Source organism: Podarcis muralis, chromosome 1 (genome assembly GCF_964188315.1).
Source record: "Podarcis muralis chromosome 1, rPodMur119.hap1.1, whole genome shotgun sequence".
Lineage (NCBI taxonomy): Eukaryota > Metazoa > Chordata > Lepidosauria > Squamata > Lacertidae > Podarcis > Podarcis muralis.
This window is the reverse complement of record NC_135655.1, coordinates 40,442,945-40,467,577: the sequence shown is the minus strand read 5'-3', so window position 1 is coordinate 40,467,577 and position 24,633 is coordinate 40,442,945. Positions and strand designations below refer to the sequence as shown.

The window sequence follows — 24,633 nt, the reverse complement described above, 5'->3', positions numbered from 1 at the left end:
TTCTTTAATCAAAATGAGAGTACCCCTAAACTTTTTTAAAGAAAAAAAAGCACTGAACAAACCTAATTGTAGTTGTAAGCAGTACTATATAAGAATGGAGATACTTTATAAAGTGATACTGTATTACTAAATCTAAGTGGTATTATAAAGATGGATATTTTCCTAGTTAACTTGGGTGGCCTGGAAAAGCAGCAGCTAATATTATACATCAAAACGCACAAGCACAGCAAATTAAGAATGGGCCACGAATCAAGAACCACACACACATTAAAGAGAAAAAAATAAGTTTTTTTATTTTGGAAAAAATAAATTTAGCACTATCACAAATCAAATTACATAGAAAAGCTAAATAAAAATCAACTTCAAGTTTAAATAATTTATGTACTATAAACAGAACTGAACAGTTTCAATATTACAGCAGACAGAGCAAAATATCTGTGCAAATGAACAGTATGGCTCTATACAGTTTTATTGTGGTGACATAATAGGCATATTTCATTATTTTTAATCATGTGGTTTGCTGTACCACATTACTTTAAGAAAAGAAATTAAGACCTGCAAGTTCTTTTGCGCATACCCCTACCCCCAATTTGCAGTTAGAAAATAATGTGCATCCAGCAGCATTGGAATATTTACCGTAAATTGTGCTAGCATCCTCTGTGTGCATCCACCTACAATTACATAGTTGCTTAACTTGCCAATGTTTTTATTTGGTGGCTATTTGTTTGAGTCAACAAAAAAATGCACCTCCGATCAGTAGACAAGCTGTGAGCTTCTTAACAGCTGCTTTTACCTGAGCACCAGTACCCGATATCAACCTTACAGACACTTAAAATGTTGTAAGAACTAACTATATTGTGAGACTCATGACTGTGAACCAAGACTTGCAAACACAGTGTTATACTTTGCAAGTGAGGAATGCACTTCCTTACAAATGCAATTTTAAACTTCTCACACTACAAGATCAACTAAAAACAGATTCTTCGTAACTGAATTAACCGTAACCAGCAGCATTTTCAAGCTTCCCCACCCGCTCTAAAATCCAGTCAAAATATGAAAGGCAAATACTTATTAGAAGCCACAAGGTAAACACTACCCAACAGAACTTATTCAAGTTTCAGTTGCAGCTTACATTTCCTCTCAATTCAAGAAAGAATCCTATTTAAAAACAAAAATGACAGATATTTTTTAAAAAATAAAGAAGCAGATTGATAGTTTAAGATAAACAAGAGACTTTGGCTACAATCCTAAATACAAAGACCACTGAAGTCTATAGGAAACATGCCAGGAATTGGGTTGTTTAACCTATAAGTCAAGAGGTTTAACAACTGGAAGGAGTTTGGTTGTAGCTATTGGGTTCTTTGGAGACCCTCTATAGCGAACCTTCTTTTCTGACAATTTTCTCCTGAAATCACATTTGTCAGGTGTAGCAACCAGAATATTTACGTTTGTGTTCGTTTTTACAACAGCTTTTGGTGCTTCGTGATTGGTTAGGTCCTCAAGGACTGACTTGGATTGATGACTGGTAGTCAGTGTCTCTTTGCAGGTTGTACCAGGCCTGCTGGCTTGCTGTAATGGATGTATTTGTTGTGGGCAGGATTTGGAAGGCAGAGAATACCGATTGCAAGTAGACTCTTGCTTGCAGGTTGATTCAGAAGAAAGCAGAGAAGCTGTAGATGTACTAGAGGTATTTTCCACGTAGGACGGCAATGCGGTTTCAAAACTCACTGATTTAACAAGAGAAGGACAGTCATTGCCAGCTTTTATTAATCCACAAGCAACTGACGGCTTGCTAGCCTCCAAGAGGGAGTTCATTCTCCGTACTGACTGACGGACAGGCGTACGTTGAAACTTGAGTGGTGATTTGGCTTTGGTTGCAGAACATGGCTCATTTAATGAAAGTTTGTTGAACCAATGTATATGGTCAGCAACCTTTCCTGGAGGGGAAAATGTAGATTTCTCAATAGTTTCCATGTGTAGATAACATGTATTGTTTCTGTTGCCATCTTCTGGCAACTGAGAAAGAAGCTCCCCTTTTTCAAGACATTCTTTAATTTCTGAGTAACAGTATCTAAATTCTTCATCGGTTTTTTCATCCGATTCCAATGTCTCATTTTTCAGGGTGTTTGTGCTATTTAAATGCATCCCTGGAGATGTCATTATGGTCAAGTGCTCCTTGTTTATTGATCCCTCACTTTTGCTAAGATCATGGACTGGAAGATTAGTCTCTGTATTATTTGGGAAGAGGGAACTGTCTACAGCTTTGACTTGATCCATATTTGGCAGACGTTTGTCGGAGACGTTTGATTTATTCGCAGAACCTACAAATGGAGTCTTCTGTTCTACATTTGTCAGTTTCTGAGCTTGGGCTTTAGAGAGCTCTTCCTCTAGATTGAGTTCTGAAAAGCATGCTGTACCTTGTGTTAAATTTAATTTTGAAGGCTCAGTTTCAAATAAATTATGAAGGTTGCTTCCCGATTCAGAAAATGCTGTCTTAATTTTCAATAAAGTGTCTGCAGTCAAATCATTTTCATCCTCACAAAAAGAAGTTTGTTGTTTTTTGCTTTCCTGTTCAGAACTTGCATCAGTGGGTCTTGACTTAACAGGAATGATTGGTGGTATTCTAGTTGTAAGAAGAGGCTCAGAAAAAGAGGTTTCTGCTTCACGACATGCCATTAAAGCAGCAGCCCTATTGCTAGTCTTCTCAGATCCTGCAGTACTGGGGCCGGTCCAGGACATTCGGTAGGTTGTTTCATTATGTTGGTTTTCAATTTGCAAGTTTTCCTCTGACTTGCTGATGTTTTTGGAATCTTAAAAAAACAAAACAAAAAAAAAAACCACACACAGTAAGTATATCAGAAAGTTATAATCTTGCTGATTAAATTTACACTGAAACCACTTGGGATCGCAAATGTGATACTTGTTGTTGCAGTAGTGCCATTAAGGACTTTGGCACCTGCTCACTGCACTCTTAATCATGAGGTAAAATGGGGGTTGCCTTTTTTTCTCCCTTGAAAAGTACATGGAGTTGAAGGCAGAAGTGATGCTCTTTCCCACTTCCTCTTTCAGCTATACCTGCTTTTCAAGGCTGAAATCAGGATCTGACCAGCAGCTAAACAGAAAGCAAAGTAATCATTGAGGTAGTACGGAAATAAGAATAATAATTATTATTTATACCCCGCCCATCTGGCTGGGCTTCCCCAGCCACTCTAGGGAAAGGGAAGCAATCTGAGAGGCTTGAGGAAAGGAAAATGGAGTGGCCAGTAGGTAAAAAGTGCAATGTCACAAGTGTCAGGAGATAGCTCATGTGCATGTGTGCACACAGTAAAACACATCCTTTTAAAATTCCAGTTTATTCTTGGGTTCCCCACATCCCATAAAAAAATAATCCAAAACCCCTGTATCTTTTTCAATTGATTGAACCACGAAAACCCATTGCTTTCCAGTGTTGCCATAGCACAAAAACATGGATATGTGGTACAAATGCTTATCATCTGCACACTCTTTAGAAGGGATCTGTTCAAAACCACCATCAACTAATAGGTAATCTCTGGGTCCACATATATATTCCATGATTTGTGTGAGAGTTACATAGGAAGACCACAAAACTCATGAGAATCTGTGCCTTGGATCAATGTTCTTCTGGTGCTGGCAAGAACTGGATCTGCAATTTTTCTGTGCAGTCCACCATCCTAAGCTTTTATTTGACAATTGAATTTGGGGACGGGACTTGTGTAAAATGATAAAAATTCAAGATCTGCTGCAATTCTATTTGGTTCGACTTTTTACCCAGACCCATTGGAAAAGCAAAAAAAATGTTGTGTTTTTCTTTTTTGTCTGGAGTGGGGAGAGAAGTAATCAGAGAGGTGGTACCTGCAGCACTCTCAGAAAATTCCAGATGTGTCATTTGCCTGTTTGCCTGTATAAAGTAAAACTTTCTACCATACGATCACGGGTGACACCACCTCCAAGAAAAAATGCAGAAGGAATAGACATACCACCCTTATGTTTTTTTCTAACCTTGGGAACACAACAATGGGTATTAAACTGGTGGTTGCTACCTCAATCTCTGGTGCCATTTCAGGTTTCAGGAAGGAAGGGGGAACAAGATTCATTTAGGCACCAAGAATGACCATATGATTTGTTATGGTTACTTCTTTTATACCAAATACGAGATATGATGCTCCAGAAAAATAATCACTTGTGCTCATAAATATGTGTGTTCATTTTGGTCTGTGGAATGCCCTACTCCACCTTATAGATGTTACTATCAGCTTCTCTTTAGGAAAACAGAAAGTGCATGCACACCATGCTACTGTCTTGATCCACACTAATACTGCTCTCAGCATTCTTTCAGAACATGTGTGCCCAAGATCAGCTTAGTTCATCTCAGCTCCTTCTCTAAAGATCAAACAGCCAATAAAAATCTGTGACCTTAGCATTCAGCCCGAATAGTATCTACCTGTTTGAAGATCAGAAAGCAAGAGTCCCTATAAGAGTGGCCAACCAGTTTACTGCTCCAAGGAATTAGGTGTCATCAGCAAACTAGGACACTTCATATCATTTGAAGTCAGGGCTGAGCAGTGAACAAGCAATAAAGCACCAGACCCAACTAGGGCTGGGCAATATCTCAAATTGTCTGAAACTGGTATCATGATTGGAATGCCATACCTGTTTCAGACATGCTTGGTAATTTTATTTATAATATAGAAAGCAACATTTGACACTTAGAGGGTAAACCAAATTTACCTTTTTTTGTTATATATTCACCAAGACATGGGCTTAAAAATGCAGCTGTCTTTCCATGATTCATCCCACTTTCAACATTTTGTTGACTTGCAAGTCGACGACCAACATTTTCAGATCTGTTGCTAGGCAGATGTTCCACTGCAGTATTCTTTTTAGGATAAAAAAAAGTTTATTTTATGTAGACAGCACAAATGCTTTATTGCGTTTACAATTTAAGGAAAGAATCAGAATTTAAAGATGCTGCTGTACTATATATTTAAACAAGGAATGCAATGAAAAGCTTGCAATGTTAAGTCTGTCATGTGAATGGAAAAAAGTAGTGTGTTGCATTGGGAATTCATGGTAGCACCACAATCCGAAGTCTATAGGAATAACTGGCTACAACTGCGAAAAAGCTGCAAATGGCAAGAGACAGACACCAAGGGGCTGTAGAAGAGGAACATAAACAGGGATCAGCTATTTGGAGCTAGCTGAGTAGGTGAACAAGGGACAGAGAAATGGCAGTAGTACAGACCTTCATGGACTTCAGCATGCAGTATTTAGACTTTGTGACATTTGCCAAACATTCTCCATCATATGGATTAACCTTTCAGCCCCTTATTTATTTATTTATTTATTTATTTACTCACTTATTAAAAACAACCTAAAACATAAATACTGTAGCCTGGAAAAGGCTTTTGGAAACTACAGATTACAATTGGAACAAGATCACAAGTCATCAAGAGAGATGGGCTCCCTGCTTCAGTTCCAATGCATATATGCACAGAGAATGCAGTTTGTTTACTTAAAATCATTTATAAATACTGTATTTTTCGCACCATAGGACGCACTTTTTCCCCTCCTAAAAAGCAAGGGAAAATGTGTGTGCGTCCTATGGAGCGAATGCAGGGGGGAGGCAGGCGGGAATAGCCCCCAAGAGCCGCACACGCTTCTGTGGGCTTTTGGGAGAGGTGAGGGAATCCCCCCCACCTCCCAGGAAAGCCCTGCACAGCGTCTCCCGGCAAGGAGAGGCTGCACGGGGCTAAAGAGGAAGCCAAAACAGCGAGCGGGATCCATCCTGCTCGCTGCCTTGGCTTGTGCCATAGCCGCGCGCAACCCCTCCGGCAGGGAGAGGTTGTGCGCAGCCTGTACGCTACTCTTTGGGGCTGGGGGGGCGGAGATTTTTTTTCTTGATCCCCCCCCTAAAAACTGGGTGCGCCCTATGGTCCGGTGCGCCCTATGATGCGAAAAATACGGCACTTAATATTTTTTAAAATCTCAAAGTGCTGCACAATATCACTAAGACAAAAACTCAACAGAAAACCAGTAAGTAATATAAAAACGCATACAAACGGCCTGAATTTATGGGTCATGGAAATATTTGATTACTTTAAAAGCATTTAAAAATCGGTTAATGTTAAAAAAATTCTCTACAGTTGCAACAATTAACTGAAAGCTCCGCAAGACTGAAAGTAATCACTTCTCTTAAGAGTCTAATACAATAACAAGAGATGTTAAATAGTACCTCTTTGCTGCTCCTTCCCAGAATGAACTTTAATCGCAATGACCTGCGCACCATTTCTTTCCGACTAACCTTAGGAGAAAAGCAACCCATTTTTCCAGACTCAACCCTGAAAAGAATCAGAAATAAGCTGAGTACACATTGTCCTGAACTCAAATACCCTAGGTTTTAAGTCTAATAATGTACATAATTTGGCTTGGATCCAGACTTTGCTTCTGCCAGTGGGAGCTTCCCAAGTAGAGTTTCACTCAAGGGGTACTGCTACTGGCAAAAAAGGTTGCAGGAAGCAGCTTTTGCAAGTTCCCTTTGTGCTCTTCAAAAATCTGCTCTGGAGAGTTGAGAGACCCCAGTGAATAATGTGGTGGATAAAAGCCTTATGTTGATAGAAGGTCCTTCCATTTACAGATTAAGTTTGGCTCCAACACAGTAACCACCCCTTAAGCATAAAACAGGCCATTTATACCTAAATTGTGGGAGACGGTGTGAAAGACTGTACAAAGTTCTACCCCATTAAATGATTTGAAAATACATTTGATGATGCACTGAGAGGATGGGAGCCAAAATATAAACTCCAGTTTTTAAAAGAACCAAGGTCACAGAATTCAGTTAACTCATTTCACTTAGAAATTGAATTTAATCTAGAAAATTTAGAGTTCTATATAGACTTCTTTAAACATCATGAAACATAGGCAGCATTTCCCCTTCTGTTCCTGTAATGCCAATCTTCTGACAAACTTACCTATGTACTTTTTTGCTGGCAATTCTTTTGCTTCTTCGACTTCCTACACTAGGCAGGTGCTTTTCACTACTGACTGAGATAGACGCAGAACTCTGAGGTGCGTCAAGAGACACATTAGGGCTTGTTTCAAAATGAGCTGTGAATAGGTTAGAGAGAAGTGTTTAAATGATCTATTGTTAAAGTAACTACAAAATTATTTCCCCTTTTAAAAACCTATGATCTGGGTCTCCATTTTTCACTGAAAATTTGTAAGTTCTCATTAAAGTTGTTCAAGAAATTGTGTATTTAACTGTTTTCAAATCAGTTATTGAAGATAGAACGTCTCTCTTGGGACTTAACCCATCCACTCTCCTTTATATGCTTTTTCATACATATGTTAGGGAAGCTGATTTGTCTCTCATGGGCACCAATCCATAACTTAGCCCAATGCATGAGAGGGCTCATAATGCAAGTACAATTAGGAACATAAACAATAAATGCAAAACAGTCATCTTTATGTAGCCATGTTTGACTGCAGTAACTCTACAGTTTTGTAAGGCAAAGAGGGTTACCATGAGGGACAGAATTCTGAACTGATTAGGTTGGAGAAAATATTTAAATAATCATTACTTTACCTGAACCCGGTGTTGATCCAACGCTAAAAAGGCTACTTGGTAGCAATTCAAGAGCCAAGTTATGCCTGATAGATCGCCTTTTCTTGTTAGAGAAACCTTGAGAGGAATCAGCTGGACATTTACGTTTAAAATTTGGAGTAAGTATCACTGGAGTCACTGATGAAAAGACTGTAAAGAAAACAACAGATGAAATAAAAGCTTTAAAATGGCAGACAGCAACAAGATAAAACTGCTGTACAGTTGAAACAGTGGAACTTGGTATTTGCACTAGTAGCTAGAGCAGGTCTGGCACTCACATTTTTTATAGGTGAAATAATAGGTTAATAGAAAATACAGATAGGGAACATTTTTAAGTGGTTGCTTACTTCCTCCTGCAGTTAGTAAATTCCTGCCTTTTAAAAAAACCCACAAATTTTATTTCCATAACTTCTAGAAAGTCTCATCTCCCCTTGCAGATGACAAACATTTAAAGCCATGCACTCTTTGCAATGTTAGACAAGGATATCTTATTGGCAAAATTTATTTAGGAGAAAAGCAATGTTTCTGAAGGAAAATGTACCCAAGTTAAGAGAGATTCTTTAGTAATTTGCATTGATGGATAGCATATCAATGGGACCTAAGCCCCAGTATGCAGTAGCAAAAAGCAGCCCAGTTTCTAACTCTGAAACTCAGACCATTACAATCAGTGCAAGTGCAACGGCAAGGGCAAGCAAGCCAGTATTACAGACTTGTTATAGTAATCTGCAGCGCCCTATCCGAGCACAGTCTTGTTATAAAATGCACAAGTCTTGAGGACAAGGTATGAAGTGCTCCATGCAAATGCACTATACCTACCATGCCTGTCTTTCTGTGGTGTAGTGGAGGGGGTTCTGTTAGATTTAAGTTTATTCAGAGCTCCACTAACAATATCTGAAATTGAAGACACACCAAGCAATCAAGCTTTTACTAGGAATTTTATATTGCTCAATTTCTAAATATAAAGTGATTTTTGTTATTAAAAAAGAGAAAGGATAGCTTCTTAATGATGCATCAATTTTTGTACTTCTGTTTAAGCTGAAACCCAATTTGTCAAAATTGTTATGTGCCGTTACCAAGCTGATCCTTAAAAAAATTACTGTTTCAGGACAATGAATCCCAGTCGTGCTGACGAAGATGCATACAACTGTTGAAATAAGTACTTGTTTCGCTCTAAGGTCCTACCTCTTAGGTTAGCACATTTATGCCAGCCCCATGAAATGGAAAATGGTATTCAGAAACACTTCACTAGAACCTTTAAAAGTATTCAGTTACAAGATTTGGGTTCCTTACCATAAAGGTTCATGTTTTGCCTGTGGAGACAGTGACTATGTAAGCTGTATCTCTTTCATTCAGCCAAGGCAGGGACTTGTGACTAGGCAATTTGATTATCCTCTCCCTCCCCTTCTGGCTCCTCCTCCAGTTCGGCACCATGTCCAAGCAGAAGGGATCTCGTAAGAAACATTAGGTTTAGATAAGAAAAGTGGGTGGGTGGGGGCAGCCATATAGTAGCAGGAAAAGGAAAAAGCCTGCCACAAACAAACTTCGATTGGGAGTTTTCATGCATGCAAGCAAACAGCTACTTGAATAAAATAATGCCACAACTTGAGTGTGGCAATGGATATCTCTACGTTGCCAAACAAGAAGGAATATTCAAGGAAAGAAACTGATGTTCCATTCTCAGTGTGGCATGGGAGGAATCCATTTTGAGAGACATAGAAAAGCTATAGATAGACAAAGAGCGGGCAGAAATAAAGGTGGCTGCCTAGTCAGGAAGTAGTAGGTTCTGGAGAACTCTTCTTGCATGTATAGACCTATCTTAACAGTGGCTCATTAAAATGGAGATATCAGTAATGCACAATGGAGTGGGTAAGCACTGGGATTCATAGGCCAATGTTATGTGGGCCTTGATTCAGTGTGCTACAGTGAAGCCAGTCACTTCTCATCCCCTCCTATGACCAGGGTCACAGAATAAAAAGGAACAGCTGATAAGATTATCTAAAGGCCCCTGCTCTTTAAATGAGTAACTCAAGGGTCTGCCTAATGTCTAGGTTATGCCAATGATGCTCCTGAGAATGACTAGAATTGGGACAAAAGAGGGGGAAATTAACTCTTGGGGTATGTGGAACATGTTGTCAACCTTCAGATGAAGACTGATCAGTTCTCAGGATAACTCTAGCCTTACGGAAGATTCAGAGGTTCTTGTTAACTGATAAGGAACTGGGCTCAGATGAATCTTGCTTATGGTGATGAAGGTGGCTTTGAGCAAGGTTAGATGGACTGGAACTGCCTTAAGGAGTTCAAACAGAAGGTGAGATAAAGCATAAAAGTTCATGTTTAATTGCCAGGAAGGAAACTGGTGGGCAGGCAGATGAAGCCCCTCTGATGAATCTCTTTGGATGAGGATATGAACCCAAAGGTTTGGCGCTGAAATAAGAGAAGCACTTAGGCTTCTTGCTTGAGGCCATTTTGCCCAAGACCTTGTTGCATGCCTGCTTAGGTAAAAGCAAGAATTCTGATTGTTTCGCTATGGATCTTCAAAGTGGAGAGAGATCACTTGCCAGATTCTGAGAATCTTCACTGGTGAGAGGGATAAGAGACGCCAGAACATACAGGTGATCACCCCAGATGAACTATCCTATGGGATGGTTAAAGATAGCCATTGAGGAAATTTGAGAAAAAAACATATTTGTACAAATGTTCTAGAGGTCCTGCATGGCCCTGATGAGCTAACCTGATGAGGTCAGGTACTTGAGGCTCAGTAGGAAGCACAAAGATTAGAATCACTTTTCTGGGGTAACAAGTTCCTTTGCCTCTTTCTCCAGTAAGTGGGTGATGCCTGCTTTTATCATTCAACATTTCTGAATGGACATGGAGGTTGGGGATGGGCAGACACTGTCCCAAGACAGTCAAACAAGTTCTATCATGTATTGTGCATTACAAAATATAGAATGGAGCCACTCCCCACTGGGATCTAGATGTCAGAATGGTGCTTGTCTGGCTTGGTTTAAGTTGTGAAGTTCTGGTTTCTGAGGAATGACAGTGCCAAAAAGGTTTGCTGCTCCTGAAGTCTTGACAAAAGGAAGAGGACTCTTTGATTGCAGCCTGCCTTCTTCTAGAAACAGACAGTAAATCCTTGTGTCTCTGCTAAAACCTCCTTCAGTGCTTCCTCTCCAAGGAGGCCAGCTTCTTTAAAGGGGACTAAAGCTAGATTACTTTGGGATGCCAATTCTACATTCCAGTGTTTTAGCCATGTTGACATTCTAGTTACAACACCAACCACAATGGCTCTGGTGAAAAATTAACACATCCATTGTGGCATCAATCTAGATAATTATGGGGTGGTCCCTGTGTAGCTTATCTAGTCAAAGTCTGGAACTGGAGTTAAGTGCTTGAACTACAAATGGCTGGCTCTTGCTATGAGGATAGAAGCTGCCCTTATGGGAAAAGCCAGGGCCTCATAACCCTCTTTAAGGTCAAATCAAATTTCTTTTTTTGCCCCTTCCTGGAAGGGGGCATCACAATTCCATTCCAACCCTGACAGCAGGGCTATTATGCGGCTTGTTGCTCTAATGTACAGATGGCCAATGTGGTGCCCTCCAGATGTCACTGGATGCCAACTCCCATCATTCCTGGCCACTGGTCATTCTGGCTGAAGCTGATGAGATTTGCAGCCCAACAACATCTGAAGGGAATGTTAGGCTATCCATGCTGTAATTGTGCGCACTGTTAAATTTATTGCTGCCTAAATGTATGGTCCACTTTGACTCAAGTATCTAAAACCTATAGGGGAAATCCTCTAAGGAAATTTTGTTGCTGGCAGAAGAGAAGCTTCTTTGGAAGTGCCATGTGCTGGATCCTGCTCAAAAGAATGCAAATCTAAGGCAGAAATCATTGTTGTCTATAAAGTAAATACTGTAATCAAAACCATTAAGCCATCTTATAGCTCCAAGAGTCCTCTGTCCCTTCACTGTCCCTCTTTTCTCTCTGAAGAGATGGTGGCAGGAGATATCCTGGCTGAGGTAATATTCTGGGTTTTGACCCATATAGCAGGGGAGGTTGGATTTGGGTAGATTTTTCCTTTTGGATGTGGTATGTGGATCAGGAGACTGGTGTTCAGAAATGCTCATGTGAAACTTTAGCTTGACTAGATTTAGGGTCAGCACTGACAACTTCTCCTTCCTTGGAATAGTGATGGACTGAGATGTGAAGAAAATCAGATGAAGTTGAGGAAAAGCAGCTTGAACACTTGTAGGAGGGTTGGACACTCAGAACTAAACTCCTTAATATCAGCTGTGAGAGAATCTTTGAAACTTTGAATGAATTCTTTTTCTAATAAAAAAGGAGAACTTTTAAATGGATAAACTGTCCCTTTTTGAAGGTACAGTGGTACCTTGGTAGTCAAACGGCTTGGCTCTTGAAGAAATCGGCTCCCGAAAGCCACAAACCCAGAAGCGAGTATTCCAGTTTGTGAACTTTTTTGGGATGCTGAATGTCCCAACGCGGCTTCCGATTGAGTGCAGGAAGCTCCTGCAGCCAACTGGAAGCCGTGCCTTGGTTTTTGAATGGTTTCGGGAGTTGAACGGACTCCCAGAACAGATTAAGTTCGAGAACCAAAGTACCACTGTATAGGAGTTTCTTGAGTGGTGTCACAGGCCCAAGCAGGAGGTGAAGGTTGCAGTAAGGGACAAAAGGAAAGGAAAGCATTTCCCCACATGCTACTTAAGGGAGAAGTACACACTGCAGGGGGAAATTTAGTGCAGGAGAACTGGGGACGGGAGAGGAAGAAGAATTAAGGAAAAGTACATAGGCCTGAGCTCTAAAGTAGAGGAGGAACTCTGCTTTGGGCAAAGGCAGGGACGAAAACAGAAGCAGAGGACAAATAAAGCAGCCTAGTTACATGATCCTGCCTTGGACAAATGAGAGTTCCACTCTGTGGGTTGTATGTTGCCCATGCCAAACTATGAAGCACAATGTTGTTAGGCCCCGCCACCCTTCAATAAACTTTTTTAAAGTTTTTTTTCCCCTGAAGGTTAGCTGGAAGACCCAGGATAATTTTCTTCCACTTGGATTCCCTCCCTTTAATCTGCCCAGCAAGGCTGGAAAGTAAGCTCCCTGCAAAGAAATGGGTTAAAATGACCAAAGTGTTAAATAATCCTTCCATAACAATTTGAGATCCCAGCAAAATGAGACACAGAATTTTCTTTGCACAGTTAATACTTTTCAAAAATAATAAATTAAACAGAATGAACATAGGGAAAAGCAAATATAAAAAAATTCACAAACTCAAAACACAGGTCCAGTTTGTACATAATTTGCATGCAATTGTTTCAAACTGTTTTTAATATTTTATCTTTAAATTTGCTGAGACCTGCCCTAGGACCATGTGGTGGGAAATAAATAAAGACTTAAATACTGCTGCTACTACTGCTACTACTACTAATAATAAGCCAATCTATGGCTTAGTGCAAACTAGCAGGTTACTGGAACAAAAATCATGACTCCTGTGCTCTACCCTGGCTGCTGCCAGCACACTATCCAAGGCTAAGCCATGGTTTACCCTGTTACTTCCAAACCTGGGCTTGTCTTCCTAAGATTAACCACAAATGGTAAACAAAAAACAAACCTTGGTTGCAGCTCATGGTTTGCTTGGAGTGTGACAACCACAAGCCTGGGTACAGACGTTATGCTAAGTTAAGCCATGCTTAGCTACAGCAGCTAGTCATTATCTTTGATCCAAGAACCTTTATTTTTGTTTATTCACAGTATGCCATAGTTTAGCTTAGCATTGTGTGAATCAGGCCATAGTAAGCAATCATGTGCTAAAGATCAATATTACATCAGCGTATATCTAAAACTCAGATGTGGAAATAGCACTATTGCTAGTGCAACTGCTCACTAGTGCTAAAGGTTTGCCCATATATACGTAAAATAAGAAATAGTGAAGATCTTACATCATATTTACCATGTTCACTGATAAATCTGCAATCTGTTACATATGTAGATTGCAATCTCAAGGTCAAGTGCCCTTAGGTCACTAAGGGCAACACAGTTAAGGTTTCAAGAGCAGCTAGCTTTTCTATTATCTATAGCCAAATAATCAAATTTCCCTTGCCACCTGATAGAGGACACAGAAATATGAGTGTACAAATCAATACTGATAAATAGATGCAAAAGTGTGCTCCTTAAAAAACAAAAAAACAAAAACAAAAACAACAGCACGCTACTTATTGGCCAAGGACAATTTAAATGCTCTATTCCTGTCCAACTATTTCCTACTAATTCAAATTGCTCATAAGGTAGTCTAGAAACCACTTTTGGACAAAAACACCAAAGCAGTACACATATTGATTTATAGGTGTGTGGTCTAAATATATATCCCTAGATCAATTGTTAAGCAACCTGCTCCCAGAATCAAAATACATTCCACATACACGGCTCATTGAAATTAAGCATTCTTATCATTAAATGTAAGTGTACTTTCCCCTTTAGTTTAGCAATCTGAAGGTTCTCGTATAGCTACTTTCCCCTTGTTACAGGTAAGTGCAAAGGGAAGCACACTCACCTCCTATGCTCCTCCTCCTCCTCCTCCTTGTGGGTTCACCTGGAGTTTCACCTTCACTTTCTTCATATTCTTGCCGCGAAGGAGTGGAGACAGGATCATCAATGCCAAGCATAGTAGGTATCTTTTCCAGGATGAACTTTGGTACATGCCCTGAATTAGGGAACAATTGTTATGCATGTTATGCGGGGATTCCATTCCATAAGCCCACTCCATCCCAGTCCCTTTTCACGATGTCTTTATGACTTTGGGGGCGCTACTTCTGGGTCCAGTGCCATGCGCATGTTCGCAATTGCGCATCATTCAGATGCGCCCAACCCAGGAGCTGCCCATGCAAGGAATATCACAACTGCTAAAAATTTCTATGTCACACAAAATTATCACCGTACCTATTTTTTCTGCATGATCAATAAGCGTCTGCAGAACTGCCGCCTGCAAACGAAGCTTTCTCTCTGTATGAGCCGACATCTTGTCAGCTTCATTTGATTGCAAGAGGTTTGGAACAAAGATAACTGCCAGGTTGCTACTGCTCATTTTGTTCTCAGCAGATCTGGAAAAGAAAACCAAAAAGAGAATGGCATCAGAAGTTTCATACTAGTACAGTGGTACCTTTGGTTGCAAACGGGATCCGTTCCGGAGGCCTGTTTGCAACATGAAAAGCCCGCAACCTGAAGTGCCGTATCTGCACAGCACGATTTGGTGCTTCTGTGCATGCGCGAGCGGTGAAACCCGGAAGTAACCCTTTCCAGTACTTCCGGGTCGCCGCGGGATGCAACCTGAAAAAACGTTAACATGAAGCAAACATAACATGAGGTATGACTGTATACAATTTCTGATTTTAAGACTGCAGGCAATAATTATTTCCCCTGCACAAACGTCTAGTCAGCACTGCACTTGAAGAGCTCTTGAGCATTGGCTCGTTAATACAGCTATTTTCTAGACCTTCTGCAACTAGCTTATCCTAAGCAGCACAAGATTCTGATTCCTCAAGCTTGCAGCCATCTTGGGCAAGGAGAAAAACGTAAAAAAGCACTTGAAGTCGTGTGGGAGCTACTTTGGAACCTACGCCATGCTTTCCCAAGTTTAACTATTGCTGTTAATTATCTCATATTGGCACAGGATTAAGAAGGGACCATTTTCAACATTCCCTATTGGATTTGGGGAAGTACTGGGGTAGGGAGGAAGAGACACACAGGGAAATTCAGAGTAAGCAGCATGACCAAGGGAAAAGAAATGGGTGGGGCATTTGAGTATACTGTTCTGATGGAACACTCTGATGGAGTGATACAGCCATTCAGCAATTGTTACTTAACTCAAGAGCTGGTTCCTGCATTGGTAAGGGGGAAGAAGCAAGGTTCATTTGGTTAAAATTAGATATTATTCCTTCGTAGACAAGGCAAGACACCTAAGCTCTGTGAGCACTCGAGAGAAATGAAATAAAAGTAATTCATGAAATCAAAGCATACAGGTTGCAGAATAGTTTTATAGAAAGATCAAGTTTTTTGGGGGGGGGGGAATATTCCCATCTGCTAACAGTTCGTCTAATAATTTCAGTGCAGTTTTTTATTCCTCACTTTGTTTTTTTGGGAGTAGTGCATGTATGAGAATGCTTTAAGTTAGTACTTTTATATTTGATATATCTTTCTTTTCTAAACTACAGGTTATGACCCAAAGGGCAAGTGAATGTTTAGCCTTAAATTAGTGTAGTTGTTTAGAAATTGGGTTGATATTAGGAAGGAACTCCTCTACATGGCAATCATTGGTATGGGAACAGATGATTGGGGTGGAGATTATACTGCTTCATATATCTACATATTTATTTTTGATTGTGGAAGACTGAGATTTGTTTTTATTCTTTAGAAATAGCACATGCACACGTGTGTGTGTTTTTCTAGCTACCTGTTCAGTGGCAAGAAAAGATATCCTACTAAATTAAATAAAAGGCAAGGAGCAAAAACTGCACTCCCATGATGTGAAACATTTTAGTGCTATTCCAAGCACAGAGGGCCAATAGTAAGCACAACTTACCTTAGAGACACTTTTTTGAGAAACATGAAAAAATATCTGAGTATATTGATTATTCTGTCATTCATAAGACAGGAGAGCAGCAGTGTGGCAGAATTCTTCTCCTCGCTGCCCAATTGTTGGGCTTTGATGAGAGCTTCTTGCAGGTCACTTGGGAGAATGGGCTCAGGCAGTTCTCTGAAAAACTGCTTCAGAAGCCCTGCAACATCACAGGGCTGAGCAGTTGACAGGCAGTTTTCACCTTGATCCAGTTTACCCTAAAAATAAAATAAATAAGTTTTAAAACTGACATTGCCATAGTGAAAAAGCACAGAACTGGGTGGACGACCATACAGCCATTTGTAAAAAATGTTGAGATATTTGAAGGCATATTGGCACAGATAGTGTTAACCATTTACTTTAAGTGGTTATGGAAGTGTAGGCAGAACCTGCCTTATTTTTAATTTTGTACAGTGCATAGCTGGTATTGTTAGGCACTTTACTTAGAAAGACAGACTGAGAAAGACAGCTGTTACTGTACCTTTAATGCTTTTATGCGAACAACTGATCCGGATATTCTGAAGAGCCCTTCAGTGCTAATGTGTTCTTCCAAATATTTACATGCCTCAACTAAGAAGCTAAAGGGAAAACCGAAAAACAATCAGTATGTTTGGCATTAAGAATTCAATCTTTGCAAACAAAGAAATATTAAATTATGTCCATACTGATATATATCAGAAAGTAACATCATTTTGCACGCGGGGGAAAGGGAAGGGGCTTGAGTCCGCTCACGGCTCCAACACACTCTATTGACAAAACCACACACTGTCACCAGAAGCAAATGATCTTCCAATTTGACGTAAAAGCCAAACAAAGCTTTATATAAAAAAATTAGGTTTAAATTGACTAATTTGGCGAAAAGGAAGCCAAAAAGGAAGTCAGTTTCTGATTTCTGCAGACAGGTTCGGCAAGGGACGTTTTTGTGAATGGGAGACAAATAGGCATTACAGCCATGGAGATTTAGTAACAATTTGACATGGACCTTGGAGACTGTTTCCTTCTTTTGGATATATATTTGAAACAGTTGTGTCAAGTTGCCTTTTTTTGGGGGGGGGAAGAAGGATACAAATTGACAGCTGGAGAGAATTTGACAGACTGATAATTCTGGCAGAGTAAGAAGCAAAAAGGTTGGGGGGGGGGGAGAAAGGCTGTGGAAACACAAGCACTAAGCCCAGACCCTGGAACTTGGAGGCACAAAAGTGGGGCTAAGCAGGGCAGTTCCAGATTTAATCAGTTCAGCTGTCCTGCATCTTCCTTGTGCTCCTGACCAATAGCTTGTAAATGAAAAAATAGTTTTTCTCCCCAAACGTTACCTATTGCAATTGCTTTTCACCACCTCCAGTTACACAATTTCAAACAGCACTGTTTCACAATGCTCTACTAGAAAAGCGTACAATCTCCCTTCTATCAGGACAAAAGGTCATTGTACGCCTGATGGTGTGATCATGGGAATGTTGCAATTTCCTTTCTCCTCATCAATATGAAGAACTTTCCTTCCTTGGCACAAACCATTTGTGGGGTGGGGGACAGAAACAAATTTCAGGAGTTGATCGCATGAATTATTCTCTCCCCAGATTTACTTTTATATTTGTACCAGAATAAACTGCATGAAGGCCTAATTATGCCTTATGTCTGCTATATTATAGGTTTTGCTTACCAAGGTATACGATCATATTCAGGCACATCTTGATGAGGTAATTCATGAAGAGCTATTCCAAATATTTTGCCCTAAGAAACAAAACAAAACAACTTTTTTCAACAAGTAGCAGAACACAGAGGTAGTGCACAAAGGACACTAGAACTACTGATTCTTATGAATTAAACACCCTTTTAATCTTGTCAGTATCTTTTGAAGTGCATGCACAGCACTTTCATCAGGGAATTAACTTGCACTTACTCTGTACTGGATGCAAAAGGACTCGCTAATGCCAACAGACCTGTCTAAAAGAGCTTTTTGTGATGTAAACACTTCTGAAATTATTGTGCACAACTGCAAGCACAAATCATTGCTTCCATTCTACCCTATGATAGTGATTTACATAGTTTAATATTTTAAAGTGGCAAATCAAGAGAAAAGAAATTCAACAAGGTATGCCTTCTATAGTGGTTCAGTGAATACTGATTTAGTACAATCCAACCTTTGTATCTTACACCTTGTTTCATCGGATGAAGGAACTACTCGTTTTTCAGCCTAAGACTGGACCACAAATAGTATTCTTATCTACCGTATTTTTCACACCATAGGACACACTTTTTCCCTCCTAAAAAGCAAGGGAAAATGTGTGTGCGTCCTATGGAGCGAATGCAGGGGGGAGGCAGGCAGCAAAAGCCCCCAAGAGCCGCACACAAGCTCCGTGCGCTCTTGCGGGCTTTTCCAGTAGTAAGGTGGGGTGGGATGATTTATTAAAGAGAGAAGTATACACAATAGCACAAAATAGGGGGGGAAATCTCCGTTTTTTACTCTGTGCTGTAACTTCAGAGTTGAAAGAAAGCCTTTACTTGTGTCTATGTGCTCATGGGGAACCTAAAGGCATATCCTTATGATACTTTCCATAGGAGTAGCTAAATTGCAGCAAACACATAATGAATGCTGTGGCACCTTAAAAACTAACAACAACAACAACAACAACAACAACAACTTATCACAGGCTTGAGCTTATTTCATCAGATGAAAGGATTTTATCCTGGGTTGGTAGGAAATGGGAGCAGAGAAGTGGGGTGGAATCTATGAGATCAGAGCTCAATGAAAAACACCAAACACTGATAATTACATTAAAGCTGAAAGTTGCGTAAACTAATTAAGGAGCCCACTCAAATGTACTTTTGATGCTGCATAATAAGATCAAGGTAACTGTGTTGCAAGAAATACAGTGATAACTGCATTGAAGTATAAATGTATATAACTAATTACAGTGACCACTCACAAATTATTTATTACATTTATATACTGCCCTTCATCCAAAGAACACAGGGCAGTTTAAATCAATACAAAGCAGTATTGATTCCTCACCGAATCAACAAATCCTCTATTTCTGAAGTTTGAGAAAAGGGAACATTATCTCCCTCGGCCTATGCAAGAAAATAAAGAAAGCACACATTGCAGCACAATCCAAAGCATGGCTACTCAGAAGCAACTCCCACTGGCTTTAACGGGACATACTTCACAATTGACCCTATTGAACACAGCTGGCTTTACTTTTGAGTAAAAATGCATAGGATCTGACTGCACACCTCATGCAACCCATCATTTTTAATAAGGCCACAGCAAGTCCCTGGGATCTCCCGGAAGGGCTGGGAAAGAATCCTGCCTGGAAATCAAGAGCCCCTGTCAGTCAGATGTTTGATGTCAACTGGTGGTATGCTCTCACCTGCAGCCTGATCTACAGTAATCACAACCAGAATTGCGAAGTTACATGGTTTAAATAAATAAAAAATGAAGTCCCTCCCCACAAATACCCGTTTGGGTTTAAATACGGATCTTGGATCCTAAACTCTTGAAGAGTCAATACTAAAAGACTAGGGAGTCCAATAATTCAGTATGAAGAAGCTTCCTACGTTTTCAAAAAGATGAGTCTGACATGACTGGCTAGTTTCTCCTTATTCAAAGGACAGGCAGCCTGAGTAAGGACCTGGAAGTCTGCACAGCAAATCTAGCTTTTTTTTTAAAGAAGGCGCCCCCCAAGAAGTCAAGCGGGTCGCCTTCTAAGAGCGCCTTCTCAACCCAGTGCTTTTGTTTTTGAATGACTTTAGCGCACCTTTGCACAGAGTGGCTGGATGGGCGGGGTATAAGTATTATTATTATTATTATTATTATTATTATTATTATTATTATTATTATTATTATTAGAAGGGTGGACGTGGTGGCACAAGGCTCAGCTATCTGGTCAGACCCCCCCCCAGCCTTTTTTCTCGCCTCCCGCGCAGCAGGCGGGCAGCGGAAAAGCTGCGAAGGGCCCCGAGTCGCCTGAACCCGGTGCAAACCGGGCGGCGAAGGGGAGCTCCAAGCCCCGGGCTTCCCTGCTCCGAGTCCTCCAGGGCTCCCCGGCTGGCGTGAGGGCGGCGCCCTTCTCTGCCTCTGCCGCCTCGCCCCCTTTCCCCCGACTCCACTCACCTTCCCCTCCCCGGCAGCGGCGGGCAAGGGCTTCCCTTTCGCCGGCCGGTTCTTCACCTTGATCCCATAGGCGACTCGGAGCTGCTGCTGCACCGCCAGCTTCGCCAACCCTCTTCCGCGGCTTTCCAAGGCCTCCATCCCAGTCGCCGTCGCCGCTGCTCTTCGCCGTGGCCTCCGTCGGCCGCGTCTCGCCTCAAACTGAGCGCCTCCCGGCCCCTCCTCCTCTCCGATTGGCTCATTTCCCTGTTCGAAATCACAAGACCCCAACGGCTGGCGCCGAAGGACGTGCCTCGGCAAACGCCCGGTATGGTTGCTGGCAGCCTTCGCTCGAGGCCACGGCGACTAGAATATTGGCGGTTGCAGTGGGAAGCGGGGGGAGTAGCAATGTGTCGCTTACGAGCGTCGGCTTCTCTTTCCGAAGTTTTCCTATTCAGGATTCGTGAAATTCAGGCGTTTCGCGTGGTCAGCTAAAGGGTCCTCGCACTTCAAAAATAAAGCAAACATAGACACAAGAACGGGGGGGAGCAGAACTTTAATTATAGCTGTGATTTATTTATTTTTTGTAACGAAGTTTTATTCATGTGCATCTTTTAACTGTTTAACATGGTTTGGTTGATTATGTATCTTTGTTTACTTTAGAGCACATGACACACAACAAATACATAAAAATAAAAAAAAGCAATAAACATTCAAATAAACTTTTTCTGAATGTATCCAAGTGTATATGCCAAAATTGTGACAGATAAGAAATTGTGTATAGTAGTTATGTGTATTGCTTATTTTGTATCAGTAACAGAATTTATAGGAAGGGGGAGGGAGGGGAGAAGAAGGGGGAAATAAACTGAAATATATACTTCATGCATGCCAAATTGTGCCGTAAACTATGGGTACTGTTCTACCATGTGCCTCATTATTTGCATAATCAATAAAGTAACACCAGACTGCATAATAATAGCTGTGATTTAGTAACATTGTGTCATCATTCCTTCCTTCCTCCCTTCCTCCCAAACTACAAAGAAGCAGCAAGGGCAAATGTTCATGTTCTTTTCACGCGCAGCTTTCATTATATTAAAACATTGATTTAGGGACATTTTTTTTAGATGACCCAAGCCATGTTTTCTGCTCTAGCAGCAGGAGAAACAAACTGCTGAATATTATTTTTGCCATATTGCCTTTGGAGGAAGGAAGCAGAGTGAGAAAGTTATCCTCATATTGAAGTGTTTCTCCTTCTCATAACACTAAAGCCTGGAGTCATCCAGGGCAGGCCTAAAATATTTTGCTGCCTGAAGGGAAACGGCTTATTGCACACACTCTCAAGTCAAGGTGCATAGTAACCAAGGCCAGTCAGCAGTGCAGTTTAGAAATTAGAACCTGGACTTACTGGCCTTATGAGGGAGGTGACAACTAACACATATCTTTTCCCCTCACCCTCACCATTCCCTGTTTTACAACTATTTCTGTGCCAGACCATGCAGGAGTTTTACTTTCTGAACTCAGCTATGCAACTATATAATGGACACAAAAACATCACCTTATGTAGGAAACTGATTGCTAATGTACAGTACATACTTACAGGTATACAGCTTCAGCGTAGAACACACCAGAAAATCAACCGTCTGCAGGCAGACTGACTTATTTTTTGGGGGGTGGGAATTGTTTGTGTGCACAAGTTAGTTGCGCAGGAGTTCTAAATCAACTTTAACTGTCCAACCTGAATTTGCTGGTATGTGATTGAATCCCACCCCAAAATAGTGACAGGTTGAAAGTGTAAGTGACCTCAAAGTCAAAGGAACTTCAAAGGGAGACTTCAACATTAAACCACTGATTTAAAATATGTCAGGAGACTCAGTGCTATCCTTTGAACTGAATTTCGACAAAGGGTTTTTATCACACCACGTGCTAATTGTTGCTACAATCATTTATATCCCACCTTTCAGAATAAAAATCCTTTCAAGGCAGTTTGCAACTAAATAACGTAATTTAGAAACACAACAAACAAAGTTGTTACCAAGGCAAGGATGTATATGTTATTGAGAAAGTTCAACATCAGAATGAACACAGTGAATTGCGTAATTATTACTTTCTGGACATCTATTCATTTTATTTCCCCATCCTCATAGTTTACAATCCACACTCTCAAACAAGGTGCCACAAGACCATTTGGGTGGGACCCACTAAGCAGGGGTCAGCAAACTTTTTCAGCAGGGGGCTGGTCCACTTTCCCTCAGTCCTTGCGTGGGCCGGACTATATTTTGGAAAAAAAATAATGAACGGATTCCTATGCCCCACAAATAATCCAGAGATGCATTTTAAATAAAAGCACACATTATGTAAAAACACCAGGCAGGCCCCACAAATAATCCAGAGATGCATTTTAAATAAAAGGACACATTCTACTGATATAAATACATGCTGATTCCCGGACCGTCCACGGGCCGGATTTAGAAAGCGATAGAGCTGCATCCGTTATTCCATTGATTTCAACAGTTGTATTCCTTGTCCCTTTGTTTGATTGTTTTTTAAATATGCTTGTTACTCTACATATTCCTATCTCTAGGGGAAGAAGAGTACGGTGGCCGATAGGAACCAGAGTTTGGTTGGCTCGAGTAATCTTGCTCACATAGGATAAAAGGGAGCAAATTTTCCTTGTCTGGTGCAATGCCAACCAAACCATGCTTGTGCTGCACTTTCACTGAACTGCAGGAGGTTTCCTAACATGGAACACTGTATATCACCCCACCACTCAAGAATGAGGCTTAACACAAAAAAAATTTTATATTTAGGCCATTAAAAAAAAAAAAGGTTGTGGTTTGTATGTCTCGAATCAGGGCTTGTTGCAAGCAGGGCACAAATGTTGTTAGCATCTGCACAAGGCTATTGCTTGTCACCAAGGAAGTAATTAGTCTCAGCCTGGAACCTCCATGTAGGGATGTGTGACTGCCAGCACAACCATTCAGATCCAGATTAATGCATACAGTTAAAGGAGCAAATGACTGTCCTAGGAGCCAACTTCTAGGGTCCAAGGTCCCTTCGCCCCCCAAAAAAATATTTGAGGGGCCCTGGGCCTCTCAAAAGTTGATAGGCATTGCCATTCAAATGGTGTTCCTGTGCCGCAATTTGTGATTGGTTATGCAAGACCTGCCCCTCCATATTTTATTTAAGTTTGCACCCCTGGTATGTATAAACATAACGAGCAGAATGGAAAGTGAACTGACCATTTGATTTAAGGCTCCCGTTATTAGGGATAGGGAGCAAGCCCCATAGAACACAGGCATAGTAAACACACATAGGATTGTACTCCCAAATGGGAAACATGCCTGTGTAGGTGGCCAGAAAAAAGTCCAGAAAAAAGACACCACTATGTCATGTGAGACGGAAACACGGGATGAGTGGTGTTTAGATCTGCCTTGATGGTTCTAAAAGAGCAGAACAGCCTCGTATGCTATACCATGGTCAATATGTCTCTGTTTATTGTAAAGTGGCCTATATAACACAAGGGGGAGCTCTGGCCTGAAATATCGAAACTCTTTTTCCCTTTATTGGCAACGCTGGTCATTATTTAATAACCTATTTTGCCTGGTAAATAAACAGTTTTCTGCCTCAAAGTACCATGTACACTGCAATACTCATCTGTAAAGGATCATCACAGCCTTTCTGTAGTTAGCTCACTGTGGAGTCAAGTCTGAGGCTACTTCCAGACCCTTGCTAATTGGAATGGGATTCAATAATATACCATCAATTTCAGGTTGTGCAATTATAGTTAATTGGGAGGTCCTGTGCAACAAACCTGCTTCCCCAAAAGATCAGTCTTTTCCCAATAAGGAAAGCAGAGGGAAAATGCACTGGAAAGTGTGAAGTTACAGTTGTGATGTAATGTCATCTAACCTCCCCACAAAACAATCAGAATGAATACTTAATAAATACATCTGAAAGCACCCTACATTAGGATGCCTGATGCTGATCTCCAGTCTATTCTTTGAAATTATAGTCTGTATCTGAATGCTGCTGTTCACAGTCATCTCTAGTCATATTTTCATTTTTGTCTCCCTGCGTCAGAGACAGATATCTTCAAAGACTGGATTCTCTCAGTCAGCGTGGGAAGTGGATATGGGAAAGTGAGTTGTGCGTTTAAAATTATGGCGAGAAGAAAAGCATGCAGTGAGAACCATTATGCTACAAAATTGCTCTTCAGCTAGGAGTTGTCAATGAAAACCATTAAGATTCCAAGCTCTTTTCTTAAGACGATGACATTTAAAACTTTCAAGACAAAAAGCAAGT

At 40.8% G+C, this 24,633-nt stretch overlaps 1 protein-coding gene across 2 annotated transcripts; it reads right to left on the bottom strand.

Annotated features, from left to right (window-relative positions):
- Positions 1–267: 267 nt before the first annotated feature.
- On the bottom strand, positions 268–20,723 carry ARHGAP11A (Rho GTPase activating protein 11A). 2 transcript variants are annotated; one of them, XM_028721916.2, is made up of 12 exons: positions 20,356–20,723; positions 17,902–17,972; positions 16,726–16,822; positions 16,209–16,462; positions 14,570–14,730; positions 14,184–14,333; positions 8,438–8,512; positions 7,604–7,771; positions 6,990–7,125; positions 6,254–6,359; positions 4,750–4,897; positions 268–2,810 (listed from the first exon to the last, which is right to left on the bottom strand). In XM_028721916.2, exons 1-12 carry the CDS (start codon positions 20,491–20,493, stop codon positions 1,306–1,308), a joined length of 3,009 nt encoding a protein of 1,002 aa, XP_028577749.2. In that variant the 5' UTR covers positions 20,494–20,723; the 3' UTR covers positions 268–1,305. The 2 variants fall into 2 exon arrangements, with proteins under 2 accessions (XP_028577749.2, XP_028577759.2); XM_028721926.2 differs by lacking the exon at positions 8,438–8,512 and having other exon boundaries at positions 20,356–20,694.
- Between the last annotated feature and the right edge of the window lie 3,910 nt (positions 20,724–24,633).

What these genes read in the sequence shown, in the direction of transcription:
- ARHGAP11A (XM_028721916.2), bottom strand. Translation starts at nt 20,493, where the DNA reads ATGGAGGCCTTGGAAAGCCGCGGAAGAGGGTTGGCGAAGCTGGCGGTG. An exon ending in GAATATGATCGTATACCTTG is followed by an intron (nt 16,823 to 17,901) that starts GTAAGCAAAACC and finishes TTTTCCCTTTAG; the next exon opens with CTTCTTAGTTGAGGCATGTA. An exon ending in GAGGAGGAGGAGCATAGGAG is followed by an intron (nt 8,513 to 14,183) that starts GTGAGTGTGCTT and finishes CTTCAATTTCAG; the next exon opens with ATATTGTTAGTGGAGCTCTG.